Source organism: Haliotis asinina, unplaced genomic scaffold (assembly GCF_037392515.1).
Source record: "Haliotis asinina isolate JCU_RB_2024 unplaced genomic scaffold, JCU_Hal_asi_v2 scaffold_18, whole genome shotgun sequence".
Taxonomy (NCBI): Eukaryota; Metazoa; Mollusca; class Gastropoda; order Lepetellida; family Haliotidae; genus Haliotis; species Haliotis asinina.
Genome location: NW_027133890.1, coordinates 1,041,243 through 1,066,729, shown reverse-complemented (window position 1 = coordinate 1,066,729; position 25,487 = coordinate 1,041,243). Strand labels below are relative to the sequence as shown.

The 25,487-nt window shown below is 38.9% G+C and overlaps 1 protein-coding gene across 2 annotated transcripts; it reads left to right on the top strand.

The window, feature by feature from the left end:
* The first annotated feature begins 5,607 nt into the window (after positions 1-5,607).
* Positions 5,608-25,315, top strand: LOC137269934 (snRNA-activating protein complex subunit 5-like). Of its 2 annotated transcripts, XR_010955076.1 has the most exons (5): positions 5,608-5,758; positions 9,927-10,040; positions 10,578-10,656; positions 24,374-25,152; positions 25,208-25,315. XR_010955076.1 is itself a non-coding variant. In XM_067803774.1 (4 exons), exons 1-4 carry the CDS (start codon positions 5,624-5,626, stop codon positions 24,490-24,492), a joined length of 447 nt encoding a protein of 148 aa, XP_067659875.1. In that variant the 5' UTR covers positions 5,608-5,623; the 3' UTR covers positions 24,493-25,315. The 2 variants fall into 2 exon arrangements, 1 of the variants encoding a protein (XP_067659875.1); XM_067803774.1 differs by having other exon boundaries at positions 24,374-25,315.
* Positions 25,316-25,487: the final 172 nt, after the last annotated feature.

The following is a 25,487-nucleotide window of genomic DNA, read 5'->3' as shown; positions in this document are numbered from 1 at the left end:
GCAGGATTACGAGGGAGGTGGCAAGTGCCACCGTTACCCTTTACTGTGCCAGTTCTACAGTCACAGGCAGGATTACGAGGGAGGTGGCAAGTGCCACCTTTACGCTTTACTATGCCAGTTCTACAGTCACAGGTAGGATTACGAGGGGGGTGACTAGTGCCACCTTTACCCTTTACTGTGCCAGTTTTATAGTCACAGGCAGGATTACGAGGGAGGTGGCAAGTGCCACCTTTACGCTTTACTATGCCAGTTCTACAGTCACAGGCAGGATTACGAGGGGGGTGACTAGTGCCACCTTTACGCTTTACTGTGCCAGTTCTACTGTCACAGGCAGGATTACGAGGGAGGTGACAAGTGCCACCAGCGCTACAATCAGTGTCCTTGTGTCACATGACTATTAATGTATAGCGATAGCAGATCTTGTACTGATTGATGTTGTTGGTGAACATCGTTTACAGCTGTTCATCACATCACACATCACACATCACACATCACACCCTTGCAGATTGTTAGCATCGCACCTAGTTTGCTTCTGGACTGCACCTCCGTGAACTGTTTCAGCTTGGGAGCCAACAAAGGACAATACTGAAATGGTGATGTACTAGGTTTCATGAGACTGATCCTTGTTCCTCTAACACCCATGGAGTAGTAATGTCAGATTGTGAAATGTCGTGATATGATTGAAGTATTGTGATTGGTGTTACAAAAAATGGTGCGAAATAGTTGACCCTCTAAGTCATTTCATGAAATGACTGACTTCACAATATGTTTTAACGTATCGATGTAGTCAAGGCAATTCATCGTGTATTGATGTAGTCAAGCCTTTATTCCATGTGTATTGATGTAATCAAGCCTTTATTCCATGTGTATTGATGTAGTCAAGCCTTTATTCCATGCGTATTGATGTAGTCAAGCTCTTTTGTACGTGTATCGATGTAGTCAAGCCTCTTTTCCACGTTATTGGTGTGGTCAAGTCTTTCTTCCACGTGTATCGATGTAGATATTGTTTTGATTGTGTCAACATTACAGAAGACGAAATGCATGCTTTAATTTTCTGTCCTTTATACGACACCGTTAGGTCTAAATTGTTTTTGCCCTGTGGTAGCAATGTATATTTTATCTAATACTATTTTCGTTTTTACGGAGCAATTTCTCTCATAAATCGCTGAGCGATTAGTTGTATAAACAAGAGAAACAAAAATAAAATTATGTCTGTTTGTCTGTCTGTAGACAACCTTTATCCCACGCGTATCGGTGTAGTCAAGCTTTTATTCCACGTGCACCAATGAAGTCACGCCTTTATTCTACGTGTACCAGTGTAGTCAAGCCTCGGATCCCCCGGGATATCGTGTGCTGTACGGCACAGCCTAGGTGGAGGGGAAAATTCTGTACTCCAGACCGACGCTAATGATGTGTCTGAGAGCAATTCAAAACAAACTGTAACTTAATTGACGAATTTAACAATGACTACATGGCATATGTCCCATGGACATTAAGTAGAGTTCATTATTCCACATTGGGTCAGTACTATGTGTAGCGCATACACGTCCTATAAATGGTTATGGCAGACACGAACAATGATATCAGAATAATTTGAGAAATGACACTAAATATAGTCTTATGTTGGGGTCAGATGAGGCGCTTTAGTAAACATTGCCACAAGGGGTGAGTGTAGATTAGCTATATATATCGAGCAGTCACAGCTGTCAAACATTGTCGCGTGTCTCTGCTGTCACGTGAGTTATGGCGAACATCTGTTCCGCCAATCAATGAAGACCCGGCAAGCTGATGTCACAAACAGACTCGTTAGTTGATACAACATGTAGTTTATGGTGATGACATTTGATTTCCTTTCCAGAGTATTGCTTTTTTGATGTAACGATGGGTACTCAGGTGAGGCGACATACGTATAATTGCCTTGGTTTATCCACACAGACGACACGAAAATACGTCACCAACATCATCAGCATCATCGTCGACACCCACATTACAGTGTGATATGCTGCAAAGTGGGTTCGTGTGAAACTGGCACCGTCAGACTGGACCCTTGTCTCCCTTACAGTCAGACTGGACCCCTGTCTCCTTTACAGTCAGACTGGACCCTTCTCTCCTTTATAGTCAGACTGGACCCCGTCTCCTTTACAGTCAGACTGGACCCCTGTCTCCTTTACAGTCAGACTGGACCCCTGTCTCCTTTACAGTCAGACTGGACCCTTCTCTCCTTTACAGTCAGACTGGATCCCCGTCTCCTTTACAGTCAGACTGGACCCTTCTCTCCTTTACAGTCAGACTGGACCCCTGTCTCCTTTACAGTCAGACTGGACCCTTCTCTCCTTTACAGTCAGACTGGACCCCCGTCTCCTTTTCAGTCAGACTGGACCCCTGTCAGTCAGACTGGACCCTTGTCTCCTTTACCGTCAGACTGGACCCTTGTCTCCTTTACAGTCAGACTGGACCCCTGTCTCCTTTACAGTCAGGCTGGACCCTCGTCTCCTTTACAGTCAGACTGGATCCTTGTCTCCCTTACAGTCAGACTGAACCCCTGCCTCCTTTACAGTCAGGTTAAAGCCACTGGTATCGTTGAAAAAATAGCTTGATCAAAATTTGTTTCCACTAATGACAGAAACTTTTTAATTCTGGTCACTTAAAAGTGAAAGTAGAGGCCGTCAGGCTGACACTGTTATTAACAGCCAACATGGCTTCGATGGATTCAAATCAGCGGTAAGTTGACAACATGCATTGCCATTACACTGCAGCACCCAGTTTACAGTAATAGTCATAGTATTATACTGACCCGTGATGGTCTATCCGGGGTAGAACGGACCTTCGGCAACCCATGCTTGCCATAAAAGGTGACTACGCTTGTCATAAGAGGCGACTAACGGGATCGGGTGGTTAGATTCGCTGACATGGTTGGCACGTTATCTGTTCCCTATTGAGTAGATCGATGCTCATGCTGTTGACCACAGGATTGTCTGGTCCAATTATGGACTCAATTATTTACAGACCGCCGCCATATAGCTAGCTGGAATATTGCTAAGTGCGGCGTAAAACTAAACTCATTCACTCACCAATAGCCATATTAAGTATTACAGGTGTTGTTTGATTTATTTATTGAAACTCTAAACAATATCAATAAGACACGATTTGAAACTCATGCATTGAGAGTGACAGTGGTGGTTTTATCTGACCCGTGAATGTCCCGGGGCAGAGCAGGGAGGTATATAACATGTCCCGTGTGTCCGTGCTTTCGGAATGGTTTCTCTAAAAGGTAATAAGCAACCTAAATATTCACCCAGAAATATACACACAGTTATCACTTCTTCATGATATATAAAATGCATTCAATTTGGTGAATGTGAAAAAACCCCATATAAACAAAATTATAAGCATATCAGAAATGCAATATTTTGTATTTGGGTTTACCTCCCTCGAAACGAAGCAGCCGCGATCCGAACCTTGTCAGAGCTGGCGGATGTAACGAAGCCTTTTCATTGGCCCTGGTTCATTTGCCGATACGCTTAGCGGGCTCTTTGTTTGTGGCTTATAAGATGTTAATTTCTAACTGCATGTGGTCTCTGACTGAAGTTGTGCACTGCATATTAGCAGACATGTAGATGGCAATACTGTCTGGTCCAGACTCTATTATTTACAGACCGACGCCATATAGCTGGCCATGGAATATTGCTGAGAGCGGCGTAAAACTAAACTCCCCCTGTTCCCCCAATTTATGCTGCCAGCACGTCTTTAGACCGCCGGATGTGCCTTAACGACCCAACACATCACCTACAACCACGTCGATATTAGTAAATTGTGTCCGGTATGACAGTTTACATGATACCACGTGACATCAAGTAAATTGTGTCCGTTATGACAGTTTACATGATACCACGTGACATCAAGTAAATTGTGTCCGTTATGACAGTTTACATGATACCACGTGACATCAAGTAAATTGTGTCCGTTATGACAGTTTACATGATACCACGTGACATATGCTGATGTTCGGTCAGGTCCGGTCACAGGTCGCACGTGACACCGAGATTTTACTACATGCATATCCGATTGTATGCGATCCACTGAACTATGGATAATCGGGGCTGTATTGATTTGGGTTTCTTGAAGTTTTTTTTCTGCGCACTTCGTTAATCTTAGGGCAGACACTCCCGAAACATGGATAATACCACTCAAGCGACACCGGGTTTAATCACATGGCCCAGACATCTCACGATTGTTTAAAGTAACTGTAAAGCATGATGCGGTGCTGACAATGCACGTGCATGGATCGTGGAAAACACCAATTCCAGCCAAGCAGTATGAAAAACACAAATGAAATGCCGGGATAAGACAGAAACAGCTGAGGAAGTCCCAATAACTCGGTGCGCCTAGTGGCTTTAAGATGTGTGTGTTCCCCAGGGAGTTGAGATTGATAACATGATGCACCGTTGAGACTGGCATCCAGTGGTCGAGGGAAACCGATACCAGCGCCTTGAGCATGCACTGCTTGACTGGGTATGTGCGCCTTATAAATATCTTATAATAATAAAAAATAGCCACAGGAAAGTTCAACATTGCTCCTGCAACACCATCACCAAACTCCTACAGCAGAACGACTTCGTAGACATGGGTAAACCCACACCCACTGTAGGCGGATGTCATATATAGACATTTTATTGCCCAATATGTGCAATACAGGTTCTAAGAAAAAATATTGCAATACGTATCATTTAAACAGCATATTGCGATATACTGGTATACAAATAAATACGTGACGTCACGTAATGTATATTCATCAAAATAGGCTCGTGTTGAGAGGGATTAAGAAATGTCTCTTTGAGTATTAATAACACAATTAATACTAATAACACAATTAATACTAATAACACAATTAATACTTTAATACATAGAGAATACTAAACGAGCGAAAGCGAGTTAGATACCTATACCATTCACGATTTTCATAAATATGGTATTACACGGGACACAGTTTCGTATTTTATTTATTACTTACCTAACATTAGCAAAGTAATTATTTTCCAAGAAGTCATGGAGTGTGATGACTCTTACGTTTCCGCGGGTCATATCAAGCAAGGTCTAAAACTATTTTGACAGAGGTGTTAGCATTATGACGTCATAACTGTAAAACACTTTGTAGTCCCACGTACGGCATCACGCGATGTTTTTACACAATGTGTAATAACATTGTAAATTTATTTAAACTGTGATGTCTTCAACTGGTGAGTAATAAAGCTAGTTAAGAAAATAAATTCTTGCTATAATGATCAAAACTGTCAGGTCTACTTGATCACCACTTCTTTTTGGTTTTGTACTCACAACACGAAAGGGGCTGTTGTCTATAAATGTGTTAGCATTTTACTTTCCAACTTATAAAATGCTAGTCAAACACATTATTCTAGAATTAGAAAACAGAATCGGTAACTCAAATAAATATATGTTTACCGAATGAACGGAACGTGGTTTTGATGAGGTTTGAACACACATGTGTATGGCCTGCATCATCTTCATGCAAGATTTCATGATCACATGGATTATGCCCCTTCCCCAAAAGTTCACGCAGCGATATCTGATGCTTTTGCATCGTGTTTTCGAAGCACGTGGTGTTATGAGCTATACTGAGAAAAGGTACTTCCGTGGAATAAGCAACATGTCTCACAAGGAACAGCAGATGTTGAAGGAGGAAGAGAGATCACTGGTCAACCTACACACGAAACTCAGCGACCAGCTCAACAGACTCAAGGTGAGAACAAGTACCATCTACAATGACAATCATCCAGGTGGGGGTAGTTGCCGTTTCTACATTTCAAAATAATGCGATATATACCGTGGCCGTGGGAAAGAGTTCCGCCCGAAACCCCATCTGTTTACATAATATATGTGCACCTTCCCCGGTGTAATAAACACTGGAATAAGTTCACTGATTGTGTTTTTAAACCTGTCTTGTTTGTTGAATGTGTATTTAGGGTGAGGTATGCACGTCAGTTCGTAATTGTGGTTTTTGAGTGGGGTAGGGGGTACGGTGGACAAAAGTTATGATAAGAGTTTTGAAAAAACGCTCGCAACTTTTCAAGCGGACCATCGTCTGCTCGAGTTAAAAGCTAAGCATAAATGTCACGTGACTCGAATGGAATGTTGCCGTCGTAATTAAAAAACCCAAAACATTGAACGCCTAATTGGTCATCTCTTATGTATATGTTTTTCGTGCTGCAGAATTCGTACCAGGCATGTGCGTCTTGCAGTCAAGAAGAATAAATGTGCAAATGACTGAATAACGTGCCTGTAAATATGTTATTTTTAACAAATTTAACAAAATAAACCATTAAAATATTCAAGAAAAAAATTACAAGTTTGTTTGCCTTTTAATTGAAATGATACGTTGTATTTGTTGATTTCTGTGGAGATAAATGCATAATATGAGCTTCCATACAAGGGTTTTACCCTGCGCAATGACTGATAACCCCAAAACATGGTACGTAGCTTCTAGCGCTCATGCTTCCAGACAAGACATGAAATGTACGCTGCACTGGAAACCAGTGGATGACAGAACATTTTAACAATAAATTTATGAAAGGTGATTTGATGTTTATTTATGGAATTACAGTTTTGATAATCTAATGTTGCGCAACAATGTCTGTGATAATCTTTTGCGTTATTACCCCAAAAACATGTTACACCATGGTACAGTATTATTTGCTCTTGGCTGTGCATAAATTAAAACTAAGTTTTTAAAAAAATTAAAATGAAAGTTTTTGAAAATCAGTGCAAAGTGAGAGAGTTTGGATGCCCCTGTGAACCCCAGCGTACATTTTATGTCTTGTCAGCAAGCACAAGCGCTAGAAGCTACATACCATGTTTCGGGGTTATTCGTCATTACGTGGCGAAACGCAATTGTATGTAAGTGCATGTGCTGCATTCGTCTCCATAGAAACCAACATGCACAACGTATCATTTTAATTAAAAGCCAAGCAAACCGGTAAGTTTTATTTATTTTTTTAATGTTTAGTGACAGTTGTGTGTAACATGGCGGTAAGCCTGAAATAATACAGGTGTCTCTTCTCTTCCTGAAACAGAGAGAACTCACAGGATGGCGCTAAGTGCACAGAATTGTTAACCATTCAGCTGCAGCGATAGGCCTGAGACCAAGACTAATACTTTGTGTCTAAATATATATCATTACTGTTATATACTGTATATATTATTTGTTGGATACAAATAAATTACTTTAATATTTGCAAGGAGAGTTCGTGAGATGGAAAATTCAGGGCCTGATTAAAATTTATGCTTCATTTGGGGTGTTGCACCACAAAGAGGACTTGGTCAAAGGGTGGTGGTATTTCCATTGATTGAAATAAGTCAGTAAATCATCAGCAATCAATCATTTTTTCTCATAATTGAACACAGACGATTCTTTGGTCAGTGTTTTAAGTTTAGATTTCATAGCACTACTGGCTTGTCTTGATGCTAGTGTTTGCAGTTAATTCATTGTCAGATAGGAAAACCAGCATTACTTGGCTAAAAAACCCCAGTAGATATGAAATTCTTCATTCAACAGATTTTCTTGGACATAATATATTTGTAACTTCACATGTATTAGTATTGGGGGCCGGACTGATGCTGCCTTAGTAGATACTAAGAAATAGTTATTTATGTTGCAAAACACCTGCCATACCAAGTTTAGATATTTTGAACTGTTCCATCACTGTATTATATTTTCTTCATTTCAAACGACATATAGAGTGTTCAGCGAAGTTTAGTTATATTTCATATGTTAGTTCCTATTGTGAAAGTAACTGGCACTGATGACTGAAACTGGCTGACATCATAATCAGGAGTCTGGTTCCAGGTGCTGTGCTGAGTTGTGCTTCAACACTGAGAAATGACAACCAAATAGTGGCCATCACTACTAGATACATTTACCACGCGATGCTCAGTCAGGGAAAATAAGAGAATTGTTGGATAGAATCTTTTCATTGCATTTTCATGAATAGTAGAGTAAAGTATGTCACCAGATATCAGTGACATTCTTATTTAAGCAGTTTCAAGAAGCAAAATGTAAACAGTGATACGCACCTCCTTTTCATCACCATCATGTGTGGTGATATTTCATGTCAGCTTGCTGTTGTCACGAAATCATGCTGATAAAATGATTATCTGAGTGACCTCCTTGACTAAATATTATTACCATCTTTATTTTAGCAAATGTGATGAAAAAAATGTCACTGATTATCTCAGTCATTACATGAAAGTTGTAATGAACATAGTTTTCGATTGCCCAGTGAAATAATGGCTAACCATTATGAATGACGTTAACCACATTGTGTGGTTAATGCATGGCCTGTCGCCATTCTGTGTCAAACAAACAAACTGACAAGACAGAAACGAAACTGCAAGAATGGTTTACATATGAACTAAATCTATATGCATGCTCTTTTGGAAAGTCAGTTTTTTTGTGAATTTCCCTGAGATATGTTTTCATGTGCACTTTCGAAATAACTGGAATAAAGGTATGTTAAACTTCATGAGTGAACAAAAATATTGTCAGATTATGCGAGACCCGGGATAAGATCTGTAGTAAACTCACAGCATACAGTCGCAACCCACTCTGATCTGCTGATCGAGGTCCGCCCTCTGGCAGTGTAGGCATTCTGGTGAACAATCAAATTAAACTCTGTGTGAAATGGCCCGAAACTGCAGATAGTGCTGTGGTTCTAATGATCAATAAATTTGCATTTAGTCTAACCTCTTATGTGTGTATGACCCCGCCGCCTCTACCAGTTTTAATAAACTAACATGCAAAGTGTTGTGTTTGTGCAGCTTTCTTGCAGAAGTTACAGGGACCTCCACTAGAGATACGCTGGGCCCTGATACCCATGGACTGATACGCACAGACTTTGACCCATGCACTGACACCTATGGCCTTTGACTCACAGACCAATAATCACAACTGACACCCATGCATTGATACCTACAGACTGATACCTACGGATTGGGACTCATGGACTGATACCCAGAGGCTGAACTCCATGGACTGATACTCATACACAGGTGCCCATGGACTGACACCCACAGATGGGGACTCGTGGACTGACACCCACAGATGGGGACTCGTGGACTGACACCCACAGATGGGGACTCGTGGACTGACACCCACAGATGGGGACTCGTGGACTGATACCCATGGACATAGACCCATCTGTCAATACTGCCTTTAATATAAGACAACTGCTGTAACAGACAAAGCACAACTAACCAACAGTTTAGAGTTAATCCAGCACTGCCAAATGTAGTAGACATTTTTGTATTCTGTATTACGTAACAGTTAATGCATGTGTAGACACCCAAAGATACTCAATGGCACCAAGTACAGATTGTGTGCAAAGTGCACACATTATTATCATACACCAGTTAATTCAAGCTGCCTGTAAGGCAATAGAAGGTTATGGAGCACCTTTAGAATACAGCACCACAACTTCTCGTACTGACTGTCTCAGTCATACGTCACATGTCAATAAGACAAGCAAGCAGTTTTGAGAGAGTCTGTCAGATGTGAATCCATGACCTTCGGATTGTTAGCCCAACAGCTGACCAACTGAACGACGTCCACTCTGTTATACAATATGCAATTTGGCATAGTCATTCCTGATATGTTACAAAAATGAAGCGAAAGTGTCAAATAGATCACAGACAATCTCGAAAGTTATGAATAGACTTGGTGCCTTATGAACAATCAATGAATGGTCCCAATGGCTCATCCGGTAATCTAGAACCTACTAAGATTTATGTCAGCATTAAATTTAATGTACCATTCCAGTGCTTCTGCTTACCTGAGCAAAATTTGGTCTTTCTCTCTCTCTCTCACTCACTCACTCACTCACTCACTCACTCACTCACTCACTCGTGTGTTCCAGGTGGAGGAGCTTGCCCTAATCAGCATGCTGCGTCTCCAGAACCGGCCGACGTCCACCACAATGTCCCAGCACACAGACCAAGCAGATGAAGGACCAGTGAGGCAGGAGATCCAGGTACGTGTGTTCCTAGACAGGAGATCCATGGGTGTGTGTTACCAGACAGACAAAGGACCAATAAGACAGGAGATCCAGGAATGTGTGTTACCTGACAGACGAAGGACCAGCGAGACAGGAGATCCAGGTATGTGTGTTACCTGACAGACGAAGGACCAGCGAGACAGGAGATCCAGGTATGTGTGTTACCTGACAGACGAAGGACCAGCAAGACAGGAGACCCAGGTATATGTGTTACCTGACAGACGAAGGACCAGCGAGACAGGAGATCTAGGTATGTGTGTTGCCAGATAAATGAGGGGCCAGTGAGACAGGAGATCCAGGTATGTGTGTTGCCAGATAGATGGGGGGCCAGTGAGTCAGGAGATCCATGTATGTTTGTTACCAGACAAAGGGACCAGTGAGTCAGGAAATCCAGGTATTCAATGGAAGATGTAGCAGGTGATTGTCAGAGCTTAGGAATGTTTCATCTTTTTTCCTTTTCAATGTCGTCCTTGCCGATAAGTCACTTTGACCTTCAGTTTCTTCCTCCAACAGAGTGAACTGGACCAGTTGGATGAGAAGTACCAGGAAGTGCTAGACCTGAGTGTAGCTGGACACCTTGGGATGTCTGACTGTGAGTTTGGGATACAATATATGATACATCATGATTCTATAATTGTAGTCATAGTGACATACTGCCAAAGTATTGTGCAGTACCATGAGTATCCCAATATACTGATGTCAATACAATGTGTATCATAATACTAGAATTTTTAACCCCAAATATGTAAAACACCTTATGATACTAGATTCTTTAACCCCAAATACATAAAACACCTTATGATGCTAGATTCTTTAACCCCAAATACATAAAACACCTTATGATGCTAGATTCTTTCCCAAATACATAAAACACCTTATGATACTAACACGCCACAATTTAATTCTGGACTCACAAAAGTCCAGAAACTCTCAGCACTGTGGTCACTCTCTCACAAGGGATTTCGCAAAATTAAACAGGCAGCTGTTATGTATATGTGCTAAGGATGAAAAAATGAAAAAAATGTTTTTCGAAAACTCAAAATTTAAACTCGCTCGCCCATGGGCACGCCCATGGGCGAACAGTGGCCAATGAGTAGGCCAATGGGCAGGCCCATGGGCGAAAGTGTTTAATTTCATCCAGAATAAATGTTTTGGAGGTTGTAAATGAATGAAAAAATGTTAATAAGTATCATGACACAAATTTCAGCTTGTTGTGACTTGACTCTGCTAACTGACTGCGATTTTAAAAAATCTCGCCCATGGGTGAAAAACATATTGGCCCATGGACAAGAATACTTAATTTCATTGAAACTACATGTTTTTTTTCCAGGTTTTGCAGTTTTTCAATAAATGAACGTGTATTTATTAGTGTCTTGACACAAAATTAAGCTTAGTTTGACTTAATTCGGCTAATTAAGAGTGATTTTTCAAAAAAGTCTCGCCCATGGGCGAAAACCATTTGGCCCATGGGTGAGAATATTTACTTTTACTCAAAATACACCTTTTCCCATGTTTTGGAGGTTGTGAATGGCTGAAAGTATGTTCATAAGTATCATGTCACAAAATTCAACTCATTTTGAATTAATTCCGTTAATTTAGAGCTATTTAACAAAATTTCACCCATGGGCGAAAAACATTTTGGCCCATGGGCGAGAATATTTCCTTTTACCCCAAACACATTTTTTCCAATATTTGGAGGATGTACATGAATGAAAGTACATTTATGAGTATCATGACAGAAATTTCAACTCATTTTGACTTAATACCTCTAAATGAGAGCAATTTTGAAAACTCTCGCCCATGGGAGAAAGACAGTTTGGCCCATGGGCGAGAATATTTGCCTTCACTCAAAATACATCTTTTCCTGTGGCTTGGAGGTGTAAATGAATTAGGATATATTTATGAGTATCATGGCACAAAATCCAACTCATTATGACTTAATTCTGCTAATTGAGACCGATTTTCAAAAACATATCGCCCATGGGCGAAAAACATTGGGCCCATGAGCGAGAATATTTCCTTTTCACTCCAAATACATCTTTTCTAATGTTTTGGAGGATGTAAATGAATGAAAGTGCCATTATGAGTATCATGACACAAAATTCAACTGATTTTGACTTACTTTTGCGAGTTCAGGAAGATTTTTAAAAAATATGCCAGAATAATTACTTTTACTCAAAATACATCGTTTCCTGTGTTTTGGAGGTTGTAAATGAATGAGGATATATTTGTAAGTATCGTGGCACAAAATTCAACTCATTTTGACTTAATTCTGCTAATTTGTAACAAGTACAAGAATCTGGACTTCCACTTAAATTTTCATAGTTTTTTTTTATTGTCTTGGGGGTTGTAAATTTATAAATGAAAGTGTGTTTATAAGTATCATGACCAAAAAAATGAAATCATTCCGGTCTTAATTCGACTAATCTCGCTCGTGGACGAAAATATTTTCGTTTGCTCGTTTTCTTTATTTTGCAAACATGTGGTTTTTTAAAAATAGATGAAATTCTAATGAAAATTCAGTTTAATTTCGTGAGTTTAGTTTTATGCAATATCCCAGGAATATGGCGGCGGTTTCTAGATAATCGAGTTTGGATCAGACAATCCAGTGATCAACAGCATGAGCATCTACCTGCACAATTGGGAACTGATGACATGTGTCAGCAAAAGTCAGCGAGCCTGACCACCCCATCCCGTTAGTCACCTCTCACGACAAGCATAGTCGCCTTTTATGGCAAGCATGGGTTGTTGAAGCCCTCTTCTACTCCAGATCTTCACGGGTCCCGAACACAGAGCTTTACTTCCAGCAACATATACAGTACACTTAGAATACTAAGCCTTGAGATTCTTTTGAATTTAGGTATTCTATGAATATAACAAAATTCAGCCTATATCTATGAAGTTGAAGTTATTTGTGAAAGCCCTAATCAAGAGTGACGAAACTCCAGTGACTATGCTGGGACACATTAATAAACGGTGTTGTGAGATCTTTAAACTGTATTGAAATATGTCTTGTCAATTCCACTGACATTCGCCAAATGTACCTACCTAGTAGTTTTAAGTGTACCTACCCAGTTTAGCGTGTTTCGTTTTAATAGTGTGGTCTCCATTTTTAGTAATTCCCGTTTGCCAGTCCCGGCTTTTCTTCGTCCGAGGTTTTATGGGGTATTCTCCTATTTGTCAGACCAGAAATTATCTACAACAGGGGTAGGTCACTCGCTTGTTTTCTTTACCATTTGTACTAATTAGTATGCGCCTCCTCATGCTCCAATGCACACAGTGACCAGATTCGTCTCCATCGCAACTTAGGCTGCGTTTAACAGTACTTCAGCCAGTTTACTGTATCAGTCGAAATCTTACAATGAATGAATGAATGAATGAAGAGCAAGAAGTATATGTGAATGAATGAAAGAAATGATAAAAGAAAGAAGTACATATGTGAATGAATGAGAAAGATATAATAAAAGAAAGAAGTACATATGTGAATGAATGAAAGAATAAAAACATGCTAAAGAACGCAAAACTATTGTTAGATCACATGTGTTAACATCAGCTTGTTATTGTCTCCCTGGTCAGACGTAACAATTGTCAGACAGGCTAAAACAACAAACTATCTGGTTGACTGCACAGCTGCCTGTTGACGTAGTATACCCACATCACCTACTTTTCCTGCGTAACCTTCATCTACATCACCACCCTTAATATATTGAGCAGAGAGCACAGAAGGCCCTATAGCTGTAACCACTGAACCGTGGCGTCTCTCTGCTCCCAAGTTCCCAAGTGGGGGTGTCCTTTCCTACCTATTCCATTAATCTTTAAAACATCTAACAAGCTCAACGCATGTGTTTTTGTACTCAAATGTGTGTATTGTTTATGTATTATTCAGTTGATAAATTATTATTTCATGATACATATGTGTACAATATTTTGCTTCGATTCTGTAACTACCCACATTATGACATTGAGACCATTCTGATTTATCGAGTAAAATACGATTGTATAGTTTTGAGTTTGAATCTTGGCATATTTTACTGGTATGCCACTTTTGCACTCTGCCCTTTTAAAGGGGGCGTGCATATTTTGGTGGTTTTTAGTATTCCATCTATTCATTTGGATTTATTAATTTATTTGTTTTTGTTTTGTTTTTTACTGCTAGTGGGCCTGTTAGTCTGCTTTGATAACTGTAAATTTATTCTGACGTTTGACGAGCGGAACATGAAGTGTTGTTATCATGTATGTTATGTAATTATATTATTGGTATGGAGCGGCATTGATATGTATGTTTATGCTTGCCAATCCAGTCCCGATTACTTGAGGAGATTAGTTTAAACTATAGATTACCGTATCCATACTATTAATGTGTAATCATTATATCGGAGTATGGGGAATACGTAATGTAATCAAGATTGACTTTGCGTTTACTTTTCTATTTTTTAAATAAATTTTCACTATTTTTGCTACACTCGAAAAGATTTACTTTGGCTTTCGTGATTGTGGTCTCTAAGCATTTTAGAAATTATGTTGTTGAGACAACTAGAACTGTTGATCTGCAGTCTTTCAAAATTCATTTTCACGAGATATATTCTCCCTTTTTACCAGTTCTCAAAATGAACATATAGCTGTTTGCACAAAGGTATCTTCCCGTTAAATAAGTAGGACATAGCATAGCAGCGCATTTGCCATAACTGAAGTTGTTAAAATGATCCTGAAAACTGTCATTTTCAACATTCACCTTGCAAGCAATTTTATCAAGAAACTAAATAACTCATTACTAATGGAAGGAGTGAACTGAAAGCCCATTTTATTAACTGAAGTCACTGATTGAACTCGCTAACATCGATTCACTTACATTCTGGTACACGTGTCTTATTTCGTTTCCTGAGGACACACATTTTACTTTTTTTATAGAAAATCCGTGTCTAATCCCATAAAACAACACCGTTGTCACTACACCAAACGATTTTGACCTCGACCTAAAACAAATGTTTAACTTACAGGACTACCTGTAAGATATCCCTTTCTTGATAACGAGTTTAACAGCTACGCCGAAATGCTGATTACCTTATAAGAAGTTGTATATCCAAAGAACTTTCGTGTTTTTTTCCAAATGATCATGACCTGAACAGATATTACTTTGTCAAAGACTTCATGAGTGATTTTCAAGTTCTAATCCACACACTGATTTCCACTTTTTCATCATTTTGACTTTTATCTCAGTTTGTTGAATATCTCAGCATAACTCGCAAAGACAATGGAAACAGAGCGGAACGATGACGCTTTCTGTTTCTTCCGCGTTCACTTACGTAATTTCCGCAAAGCGCCTACGACAATTTGCACCGAAAGTCATGTCTTGTCCGCTGGTTTGTTTATTGGAGTAAAACAGCTGCCGCTTTCAAGTGTATTTTACTTGTCATATACAAAATTCATCCATGGATCACATTAGGTCATTAGGGGACACCAGCTTTGAAATGAACAGGTGTTCGTGAGTGTATATGGATGAAAAAGACTGATTGCGCAAGACGCGCAGCCAAATATCTCACATTCAAAGGAAATCTCGAATTGATTGTTTTATAAGGCGTCGACCTGACCAGTTGGTTTTGGTGTTGTGTATAAACCTCCTTTGCAAGAACTTTGTCAAGCATACCTGCTTTGTCCTTTTGCAAGACCTGCACATATTAATGTTTGAAAGACATTGACATTTATGTGCATGTGCTCTGGAAAACCTTGTCCGGCACGATATTCCTTCCAATTTAGTTATTGTGTGCATGCTGCATTTCAATTTTGGAAATGTGCTTAAAACATATTTTGATTCTCAAAGAACGTGGTTCGTTTAGCAAGTAAAATATTGCTTTGATTAACACTTCACCAGTACTATACAATATTACAGAATACACAAAACCGGATACACAAACACGACAAATTATAGCATTGTGATTAGGGATATATGGGGCTATAGGAGTCCCTTTTTATCCACCGAGACAAGTCCTACACGCCCTGGTGGGGTGTGGAATCGGGGGAGGGGGTAACGGAGGAGATGACCACTACACACGTACTCCATACGCTATCATGGTCTTCCTTACTGCTTGAAGATCGACCTTTTCTCACTGTGGTCTATGATGACTTCGGTGAACGGAAAAGAACTTATTCACTGTGAAAACCAGAAAATAGTTGAATCCGTCTACGATTTTATCATAAAACACAAAGCTTGATTTTTAATTTTTTAACAGGAAACTAATTAACTTGTCAAAAACCTTCTCACAAATGTTCAGTGTTTCTACAAAGAGCTAGTCAGACACAACAAACCATAACTCTATTTTTCATGTTTACTTATGTGATAGTTGTATTTTATGTAATGATATGTATGCCTATGTTATTATATGATAGTTCATATGGATGACGACACATGCTTCATTTATATTTTGTATTATATGCTGTATGGGTGAAGTACTGTAAAGCTTGTTCACCAGTCCCAATCAGAGTTCCAAAACACACAAATATACAACAACATGGAGATGTGTGGAGAAAATGGAGACATATGGAGAACAGCAATGTCATAACTGAACAGAAATCATTCCCTCTATTGGTGAAGGCCATGTGGGATTAGTTAAACAAAGAAATCTAGTCGACCATGTCTCCTAATCCTCTTACTCCTTAAACAAACGACTTGCCTGGGCTGTCTAAAATTGAATTGAAATTTTTGTAAATTCGATGTTTCGGGTATTACGTGAGGAGATAATCAGGTGTCAACACTATGGCGTTCGACATTCCGGACATGAAGGAAAACCAAATACGTTATAAAGTACAGTAATGTGGTCACTATGAGCGAGGCAGACGGTCTGATGAGCACAGCTCATTACGGAAATCTCTTGTCTTTGGAGCTGCTCGTTGAGACGCTGAAGCCTTCTGTCAAGTTCTTCTTTATTCTTTATTGTGGCCACTGTGTCACAATATGCTGTTTACAATGCTTACAAACCCTCGATTCACGATGACGCCAACTTTCTCGTTTACTGTTCGTGCGACGACTATCTTTCAGGAATTGGTTCCACAGCTCATTCTTTCACCGATGTGTTTGTGTATGTGTTTTAGCTCGTTAATTAGCGTAGAGACGAGTCTTCTGCTATTCTCGGGCACAAGTTCTCCAAGGCAGTCGACGCTCCGGGTGTCATTAGAACAGTGTTGAGCACTGTCACACTCCACTGCTTTTCGACAGCCCTGTTGTGTATTTGATAAAACAATGGAGAATCCGGGTGTGAACCAAAAGAGGATACCACCATTCTCATCGGTGGATGAAATGGGATGAAGAAAACCCGCATACTCTTCATCACATTGCTACACCGTATTTACCATAATGAATGTTTAAATATCACTTTATGTAAATAGAGCATCAAAACAAGCTGGAACCATGTATTATATTAAGATGGTACTAACTATACTCGATTCGAAACACTGCTTTACAGTTCACTGACTGCCGTGGATGCAGGCTTTTCCCACGTGGCGGGGTAAAAACTTAATGATCTATTATCCCTCGCAAGGCCACGTGAACCTATCAGAAATGGACATACTTAAATGGGGTAGGAGAAATGTGCCCTGTACGTTCTTATGAACCTTGATCTTTCAGGTACATTTCATCAGTTGTGTACAAACAATGGTCTAGAATAATGTTTCAAACACTTTAATAAGTACTGATGCAGGGGCTCATTATATATGTTCTTGTTTACGTCCCGCTCGTCAAACGTCCGAATAAATTTACAGGTACCAAAGCAGACTCACTCGCTACGCCACTAGCAATAAAAAAACCAAACAAAGCAAAAACAGACAAATCAATTAATTTAAACAAATAGATGGAATACTAAAAACCACCTAAATATTAGCATGCATGCATCATTTAAAAAGATAGAGCGCTAAAGTGGCAAGATTCAAACTCAAAACTATTCAATCGTATTTTACTCGATAAATCAAAATGGTCTCAATGTCATAATGTGGGTAGTTACAGAATCAAAGCAAAATATTTTACATGTTTATGTACGATTTATTTAGCAAAGCCAGAAAAATCCCCGACAAACACGGCCGCTTCTCCTCAATACGTGGGTTTGTGAGAGTGAGGGTACTCACTACAAGGCTCACTCCCATTAGTTAACAAGGCGTCCTCCCATTTTATGTATTTTTAACTCGATAGGTACGGAAAATTAATTAGGCGATGTGGGTATGTCATGACTGGTTGATTTCTCAGGATTAGGTGAATTGGGTATGGTAGAGTCGATATACTATGATCATAGGGGATTTAGCAACCATGTTGGAGTGAAGGAATGACAAAACTCTGTGATAGATTAATGAGTGTCTTTTTTAAGCATTATGAAAATGGTAATGGTAAATTAACACAAAATGCCCTAAACCTGTCCAGCGTGTGAGATATATATATATATAATTTATCAACTGAATAATACATAATAATACTCTTATGAGTATGTATAACATCACATTTTAATAAAAAGATGCATGCGTTGAGCTTGTTAGATGTTTTAAGATTAATGGAATAGGTAGGAAAGGACACCCCCACTTGGGAACTTGGGAGCAGAGAGACGCCACGGTTCAGTGGTTACAGCTATAGGGCCTTCTGTGCTCTCTGCTCAATATATTAAGGGTGGTGATGTAGATGAAGGTTACGCAGGAAAAGTAGGTGATGTGGGTATACTACGTCAACAGGCAGCTGTGCAGTCAACCAGATAGTTTGTTGTTTTAGCCTGTCTGACAATTGTTACGTCTGACCAGGGAGACAATAACAAGCTGATGTTAACACATGTGATCTAACGATAGTTTTGCGTTCTTTTGGAAGGGATGGCCGTGGTGTATCATTTATTCTTTCATTCATTCACATATGTACTTCTTTCTTTTATTATATCTTTCTCATTCATTCACATATGTACTTCTTTCTTTTATCATTTCTTTCATTCATTCACATATACTTCTTGCTATTCATTCGTTCATTCATTCATTCATTCATTCATTGTAAGATTTCGACTGATACAGTAAACTGGCTGAAGTACTGTTAAACGCAGCCTAAGTTGCGATGGAGACGAATCTGGTCACTGTGTGCATTGGAGCATGAGGAGGCGCATACTAATTAGTACAAATGGTAAAGAAAACAAGCGAGTGACCTACCCCTGTTGTAGATAATTTCTGGTCTGACAAATAGGAGAATACCCCATAAAACCTCGGACGAAGAAAAGCCGGGACTGGCAAACGGGAATTACTAAAAATGGAGACCACACTATTAAAACGAAACACGCTAAACTGGGTAGGTACACTTAAAACTACTAGGTAGGTACATTTGGCGAATGTCAGTGGAATTGACAAGACATATTTCAATACAGTTTAAAGATCTCACAACACCGTTTATTAATGTGTCCCAGCATAGTCACTGGAGTTTGGCCACTCTTGATTAGGGCTTTCACAAATAACTTCAACTTCATAGATATAGGTTGAATACCTAAATTCAAAAGAATCTCAAGGCTTAGTATTCTAAGTGTACTGTATATGTTGCTGGAAGTAAAGAGCTTCAACAGCCCATGCTTGCCATAAAAGGTGACTATGCGTGTCGTAAGAGGCGACTAACGGGATGGGGTGGTCAGGCTCGCTGACTTGGTTGACACATGTCATCAGTTCCCAATTGTGCAGGTCGATGCTCATGCTGTTGATCACTGGATTGTCTGATCCAAACTCGATTATCTAGAAACCGCCGCCATATTGCTGGGATATTACTGAGTGCGACATAAAACTAAACTCACGAAATTAAACTGAATTGTCATTAGAATTTCATCTATTTTTAAACCACATGTTTGCAAAATAAAGAAAACAAGCAAACAAAAATATTTTCGTCCACGAGCGAGATTAGTCGAATTAAGACCGGAATGATTTCATTTTTTTGGTCATGATATTTATAAACACACTTTCATTCATATATTTACAACCCCCATGACAATAAAAAAACTATGAAAATTTAAGTGGAAGTCCAGATTCTTGTACTTGTTACAAATTAGCAGAATTAAGTCAAAATGAGTTGAATTTTGTGCCACGATACTTACAAATATATCCTCATTCATTTACAACCTCCAAAACACAGGAAACGATGTATTTTGAGTAAAAGTAATTATTCTGGCATATTTTTAAAAATCTTCCTGAACTCGCAAAAGTAAGTCAAAATCAGTTGAATTTTGTGTCATGATACTCATAATGGCACTTTCATTCATTTACATCCTCCAAAACATTAGAAAAGATGTATTTGGAGTGAAAAGGAAATATTCTCGCTCATGGGCCCAATGTTTTTCGCCCATGGGCGATATGTTTTTGAAAATCGGTCTCAGTTAGCAGAATTAAGTCATAATGAGTTGGATTTTGTGCCATGATACTCATAAATATATCCTAATTCATTTACACCTCCAAGCCACAGGAAAAGATGTATTTTGAGTGAAGGCAAATATTCTCGCCCATGGGCCAAACTGTCTTTCTCCCATGGGCGAGAGTTTTCAAAATTGCTCTCATTTAGAGGAATTAAGTCAAAATGAGTTGAAATTTCTGTCATGATATTCATAAATGTACTTTCATTCATTTACATCCTCCAAATATTGGAAAAAATGTGTTTGGGGTAAAAGGAAATATTCTCGCCTATGGGCCAAAATGTTTTTCGCCCATGGGTGAAATTTTGTTAAATAGCTCTAAATTAACGGAATTAATTCAAAATGAGTTGAATTTTGTGACATGATACTTATGAACGTACTTTCAGCCATTCACAACCTCCAAAACATGGGAAAAGGTGTATTTTGAGTAAAAGTAAATATTCTCACCCATGGGCCAAATGGTTTTCGCCCATGGGCGAGACTTTTTTGAAAAATCACTCTTAATTAGCCGAATTAAGTCAAACTAAGCTTAATTTTGTGTCAAGACACTAATAAATACACGTTCATTTATTGAAAAACTGCAAAGCCTGGAAAAAAAACATGTAGTTTCAATGAAATTAAGTATTCTCGTCCATGGGCCAATATGTTTTTCACCCATGGGCGAGATTTTTAAAAATCGCTGTCAGTTAGCAGAGTCAAGTCACAACAAGCTGAAATTTGTGTCATGATACTTATTAACATTTTTTCATTCATTTACAACCTCCAAAACATTTATTCTGGATGAAATTAAACACTTTCGCTCATGGGCCTGCCCATGGGCCTACTCATTGGCCACAGTTTAAATTTTGAGTTTTCGAAAAAAAATTTTTTCATTTTTTCATCCTTAGCACATATACATAACAGCTGCCTGTTTAATTTTGCGAAATCCCTTGTGAGAGAGTGGCCACAGTGCGGAGAGTTTCTGGACTTTTGTGAGTCCAGAAATAAATTGTGACGTGTTTACTAGATTCTTTAACCCCAAATACATAAAACACCTTATGATGCTAGATTCTTTAACCCCAAATACATAAAACACCTTATGATGCTAGATTCTTTAACCCCAAATACATAAAACACCTTACGATACTAGATTCTTTAACCCGAAATACATAAAACACCTTGTGATGCTAGATTCTTTAACCCCAAATACATAAAACACCTTATGATACTAGATTCTTTAACCCCAAATACATAAAACACCTTATGATACTAGATTCTTTAACCCCAAATACATAAAACACCTTATCATAATAGATTCTTTAACCCCAAATATATAAAACACCTTATGATGCTAGATTCTTTAACCCCAAATACATAAAACACCTGATGATGCTAGATTCTTTAACCCCAAATACATAAAACACCTTATGATGCTAGATTCTTTAACCCCAAATGCATAAAACACCTTGTGATGCTAGATTCTTTAACCCCAAATACATAAAACACCTTATGATGCTAGATTCTTTAACCCCAAATACATAAAACACCTTACGATACTAGATTCTTTAACCCGAAATACATAAAACACCTTGTGATGCTAGATTCTTTAACCCCAAATACATAAAACACCTTATGATACTAGATTCTTTAACCCCAAATACATAAAACACCTGATGATGCTAGATTCTTTAACCCCAAATACATAAAACACCTGATGATGCTAGATTCTTTAACCCCAAATACATAAAACACCTTGTGATGCTAGATTCTTTAACCCCAAATACATAAAACACCTTATGATGCTAGATTCTTTAACCCCAAATACATAAAACACCTGATGATGCTAGATTCTTTAACCCCAAATACATAAAACACCTTATGATGCTAGATTCTTTAACCCCAAATACATAAAACACCTTATGATGCTAGATTCTTTAACCCCAAATACATAAAACACCTTATGATGCTAGATTCTTTAACCCCAAATACATAAAACACCTTATGATGCTAGATTCTTTAACCCCAAATACATAAAACACCTTATGATGCTAGATTCTTTAACCCCAAATACATAAAACACCTTATGATGCTAGATTCTTTAACCCCAAATACATAAAACACCTTATGATGCTAGATTCTTTAACCCCAAATACATAAAACACCTTATGATGCTAGATTCTTTAACCCCAAATACATAAAACACCTTATGATGCTAGATTCTTTAACCCCAAATACATAAAACACCTTATGATGCCCCAAATACATAAAACACCTTATGATGCTAGATTCTTTAACCCCAAATACATAAAACACCTTATGATGCTAGATTCTTTAACCCCAAATACATAAAACACCTTATGATGCTAGATTCTTTGACCCCAAATACATAAAACACCTAATGATGCTAGATTCTTTGACCCCAAATACATAAAACACCTTATGATGCTAGATTCTTTAACCCCAAATACATAAAACACCTTATGATGCTAGATTCTTTAACCCCAAATACATAAAACACCTTATGATGCTAGATTCTTTAACCCCAAATACATAAAACACCTTATGATGCTAGATTCTTTAACCCCAAATACATAAAACACCTTATGATGCTAGATTCTTTAACCCCAAATACATAAAACACCTTATGATGCTAGATTCTTTAACCCCAAATACATAAAACACCTTATGATGCTAGATTCTTTAACCCCAAATACATAAAACACCTCATGATGCTAGATTCTTTAACCCCAAATACATAAAACACCTCATGATGCTAGATTCTTTAACCCCAAATACATAAAACACCTCATGATGCTAGATTCTTTAACCCCAAATACATAAAACACCTCATGATGCTAGATTCTTTAACCCCAAATACATAAAACACCTTATGATGCTAGATTCTTTAACCCCAAATACATAAAACACCGTATGATGCTAGATTCTTTAACCCCAAATACATAAAACACCTTATGATGCTAGATTCTTTAACCCCAAATACATAAAACACCTTATGATGCTAGATTCTTTAACCCCAAATATATAAAACACCTTAAGGTCAAAACAAAATCAGTATTGAAGTGTTTCATGAAAGCCTGGCAGCATTATTTACTGTTCTTTCGGAAAAAAGATATTTAAGTTCATACACAGACTTTGTGAATGTTAATATGGTATGAGTGTTTTGCATGTATATGGTTGACACAGTAAGTGTTCTTGACAAGAATTTCTGAGAAATGTTTACTTATGAAGCGAAAGTAAATTGGCTTATATTTTAATCAGCAAACACAAGTATGTCACATTTCTTGACAGATATTGTGATTTAGTGATCAATTAAACATTGATGTATCACTCCTGTGTGGCCAAGAACCTTGGGATGTCTGACTTTGTATCACTTCTGTGTGGGCAAGAACGTGTGACTGTATGTTTGTCACCTTGGTATGTCTGAGTGAATGAGTTTATTTTGGCTCATTGCTCAGCAATATTCCAGACAATCAAGATTGTTTTGAGATATGTGATGACATGTGTCAACCATCTCAGTCTTCACTAGCACAGATCTTCACGGGTGTATGACCAGGTACCTTTTGATACCTGACTATGTTTTTGTCAGTTTGGTCCCGAGTTTAGTCTGATGGCATGTCTGTGATGTCTGACTGTATGATTGTGACCTCAGTGTGACCGAGCACCTTGGGATATCTGACTGTATGGTTGGGACCTCTGCACAGTCAGGCCCCTCCGAATGTCTCAATACGAGTTTGTGGCCTCAGCGTGACCGAGCACCTTGGGATGTCTGACTGTATGGTTGGGACCTCTGCACAGTCAGGCCCCTCCGAATGTCTCAATATGAGTTTGTGGCCTCAGCGTGACCAAGCACCTTGGGATGTCTGACTGTTAGTATGGTCTGTCGTCTGTATTTACTGAATGTTATCAATGTTGCAGACCAAGGGGAGGAGGAGGAGGAGGAGGAAGAAGATGAGGATGATGAAGATGATGAACCAGAGACTGTCACAGACCAGTTGTCAGCCTTTCTGGATGAACTGTCGGCCAGAAACAAGTGAATTCAAAGTGGACATCACTGGACAGGACAAGATACTGCATCTCACACAAGCCAGCTTCAGTACATCAGCCTGGTCTTTCATTTAGTCGAGCCACTGACCTATGGATACTGACCACTCATGTTTATGTAATTATTAGGTTTGGATGCATACAATAAATCAAAACCGATGTTTGAAATGTCATGCAGAATGAAATTCCAAAATGTTCTGGACCTGTTCCTATTCTGGAATATTGTGGAATGCAGGAACCTGGATTATTCTGTGGATAATTTTCTAAATCAGGTGGGATTGATCCCATCTAAGACAGATCGTAAAGAACCTTGGAGGTACTCTTTCAGTGATCACATGCAAACACCTAATTGTGGGTACAGCTATGGGCATTAAACTTGGACGAAGTACTGTCCCAGTACATCCAGTTGTGAATGGCTACCTTTTAAGAAAAGAAAAAGCCACATTAACTCAGTGTGCTTAGTTGGCAGCAAGAGTTGTATGATCCCCAGGGAGTTGAGATGGAATATGATGGACCTTAGATGATCCAGGGAAAACGGTGTCTTTGAGCCGTGGTAGTGGATTTGGGCGCTACACAGAGTGAGTGTGAGAGACTGATGGCGTGTTTGTGTCACCAGTGACATTGATGAACTGCCTGTAACCCTGGTGTGGAGTGTTTGTACAAGTAGCCAGTGACACTGATGAACTGCCAGTAACCCTGGTGTAGAAGCAGTCAGGGACATGAATCCACATTCTCAAGTGCTGCAGAACTGTAAAAACAGAACTGATGTTCGCATTAAACACACCACTTGAAAATATGTTTACTGTTTTTCGTCAAAATAGCGTGCATCTTTGAAGAGCATGTTCCTATTGCCACATTTGACTTGATCTTTTTCTTGACAATATGACATATTATAAATCTGGAGTGTGCTTCTGACTATGTATCAGGTCATCTCGTTTTCCCAGAATAACCGCACTTGAGGTTTTTGTTTTGGAGGGACATGTTTTAT

What these genes read in the sequence shown, in the direction of transcription:
- LOC137269934 (XM_067803774.1), top strand. Translation starts at nt 5,624, where the DNA reads ATGAGCTATACTGAGAAAAGGTACTTCCGTGGAATAAGCAACATGTCT. An exon ending in ACCAGCTCAACAGACTCAAG is followed by an intron (nt 5,759 to 9,926) that starts GTGAGAACAAGT and finishes CGTGTGTTCCAG; the next exon opens with GTGGAGGAGCTTGCCCTAAT. An exon ending in CAGTGAGGCAGGAGATCCAG is followed by an intron (nt 10,041 to 10,577) that starts GTACGTGTGTTC and finishes TTCCTCCAACAG; the next exon opens with AGTGAACTGGACCAGTTGGA.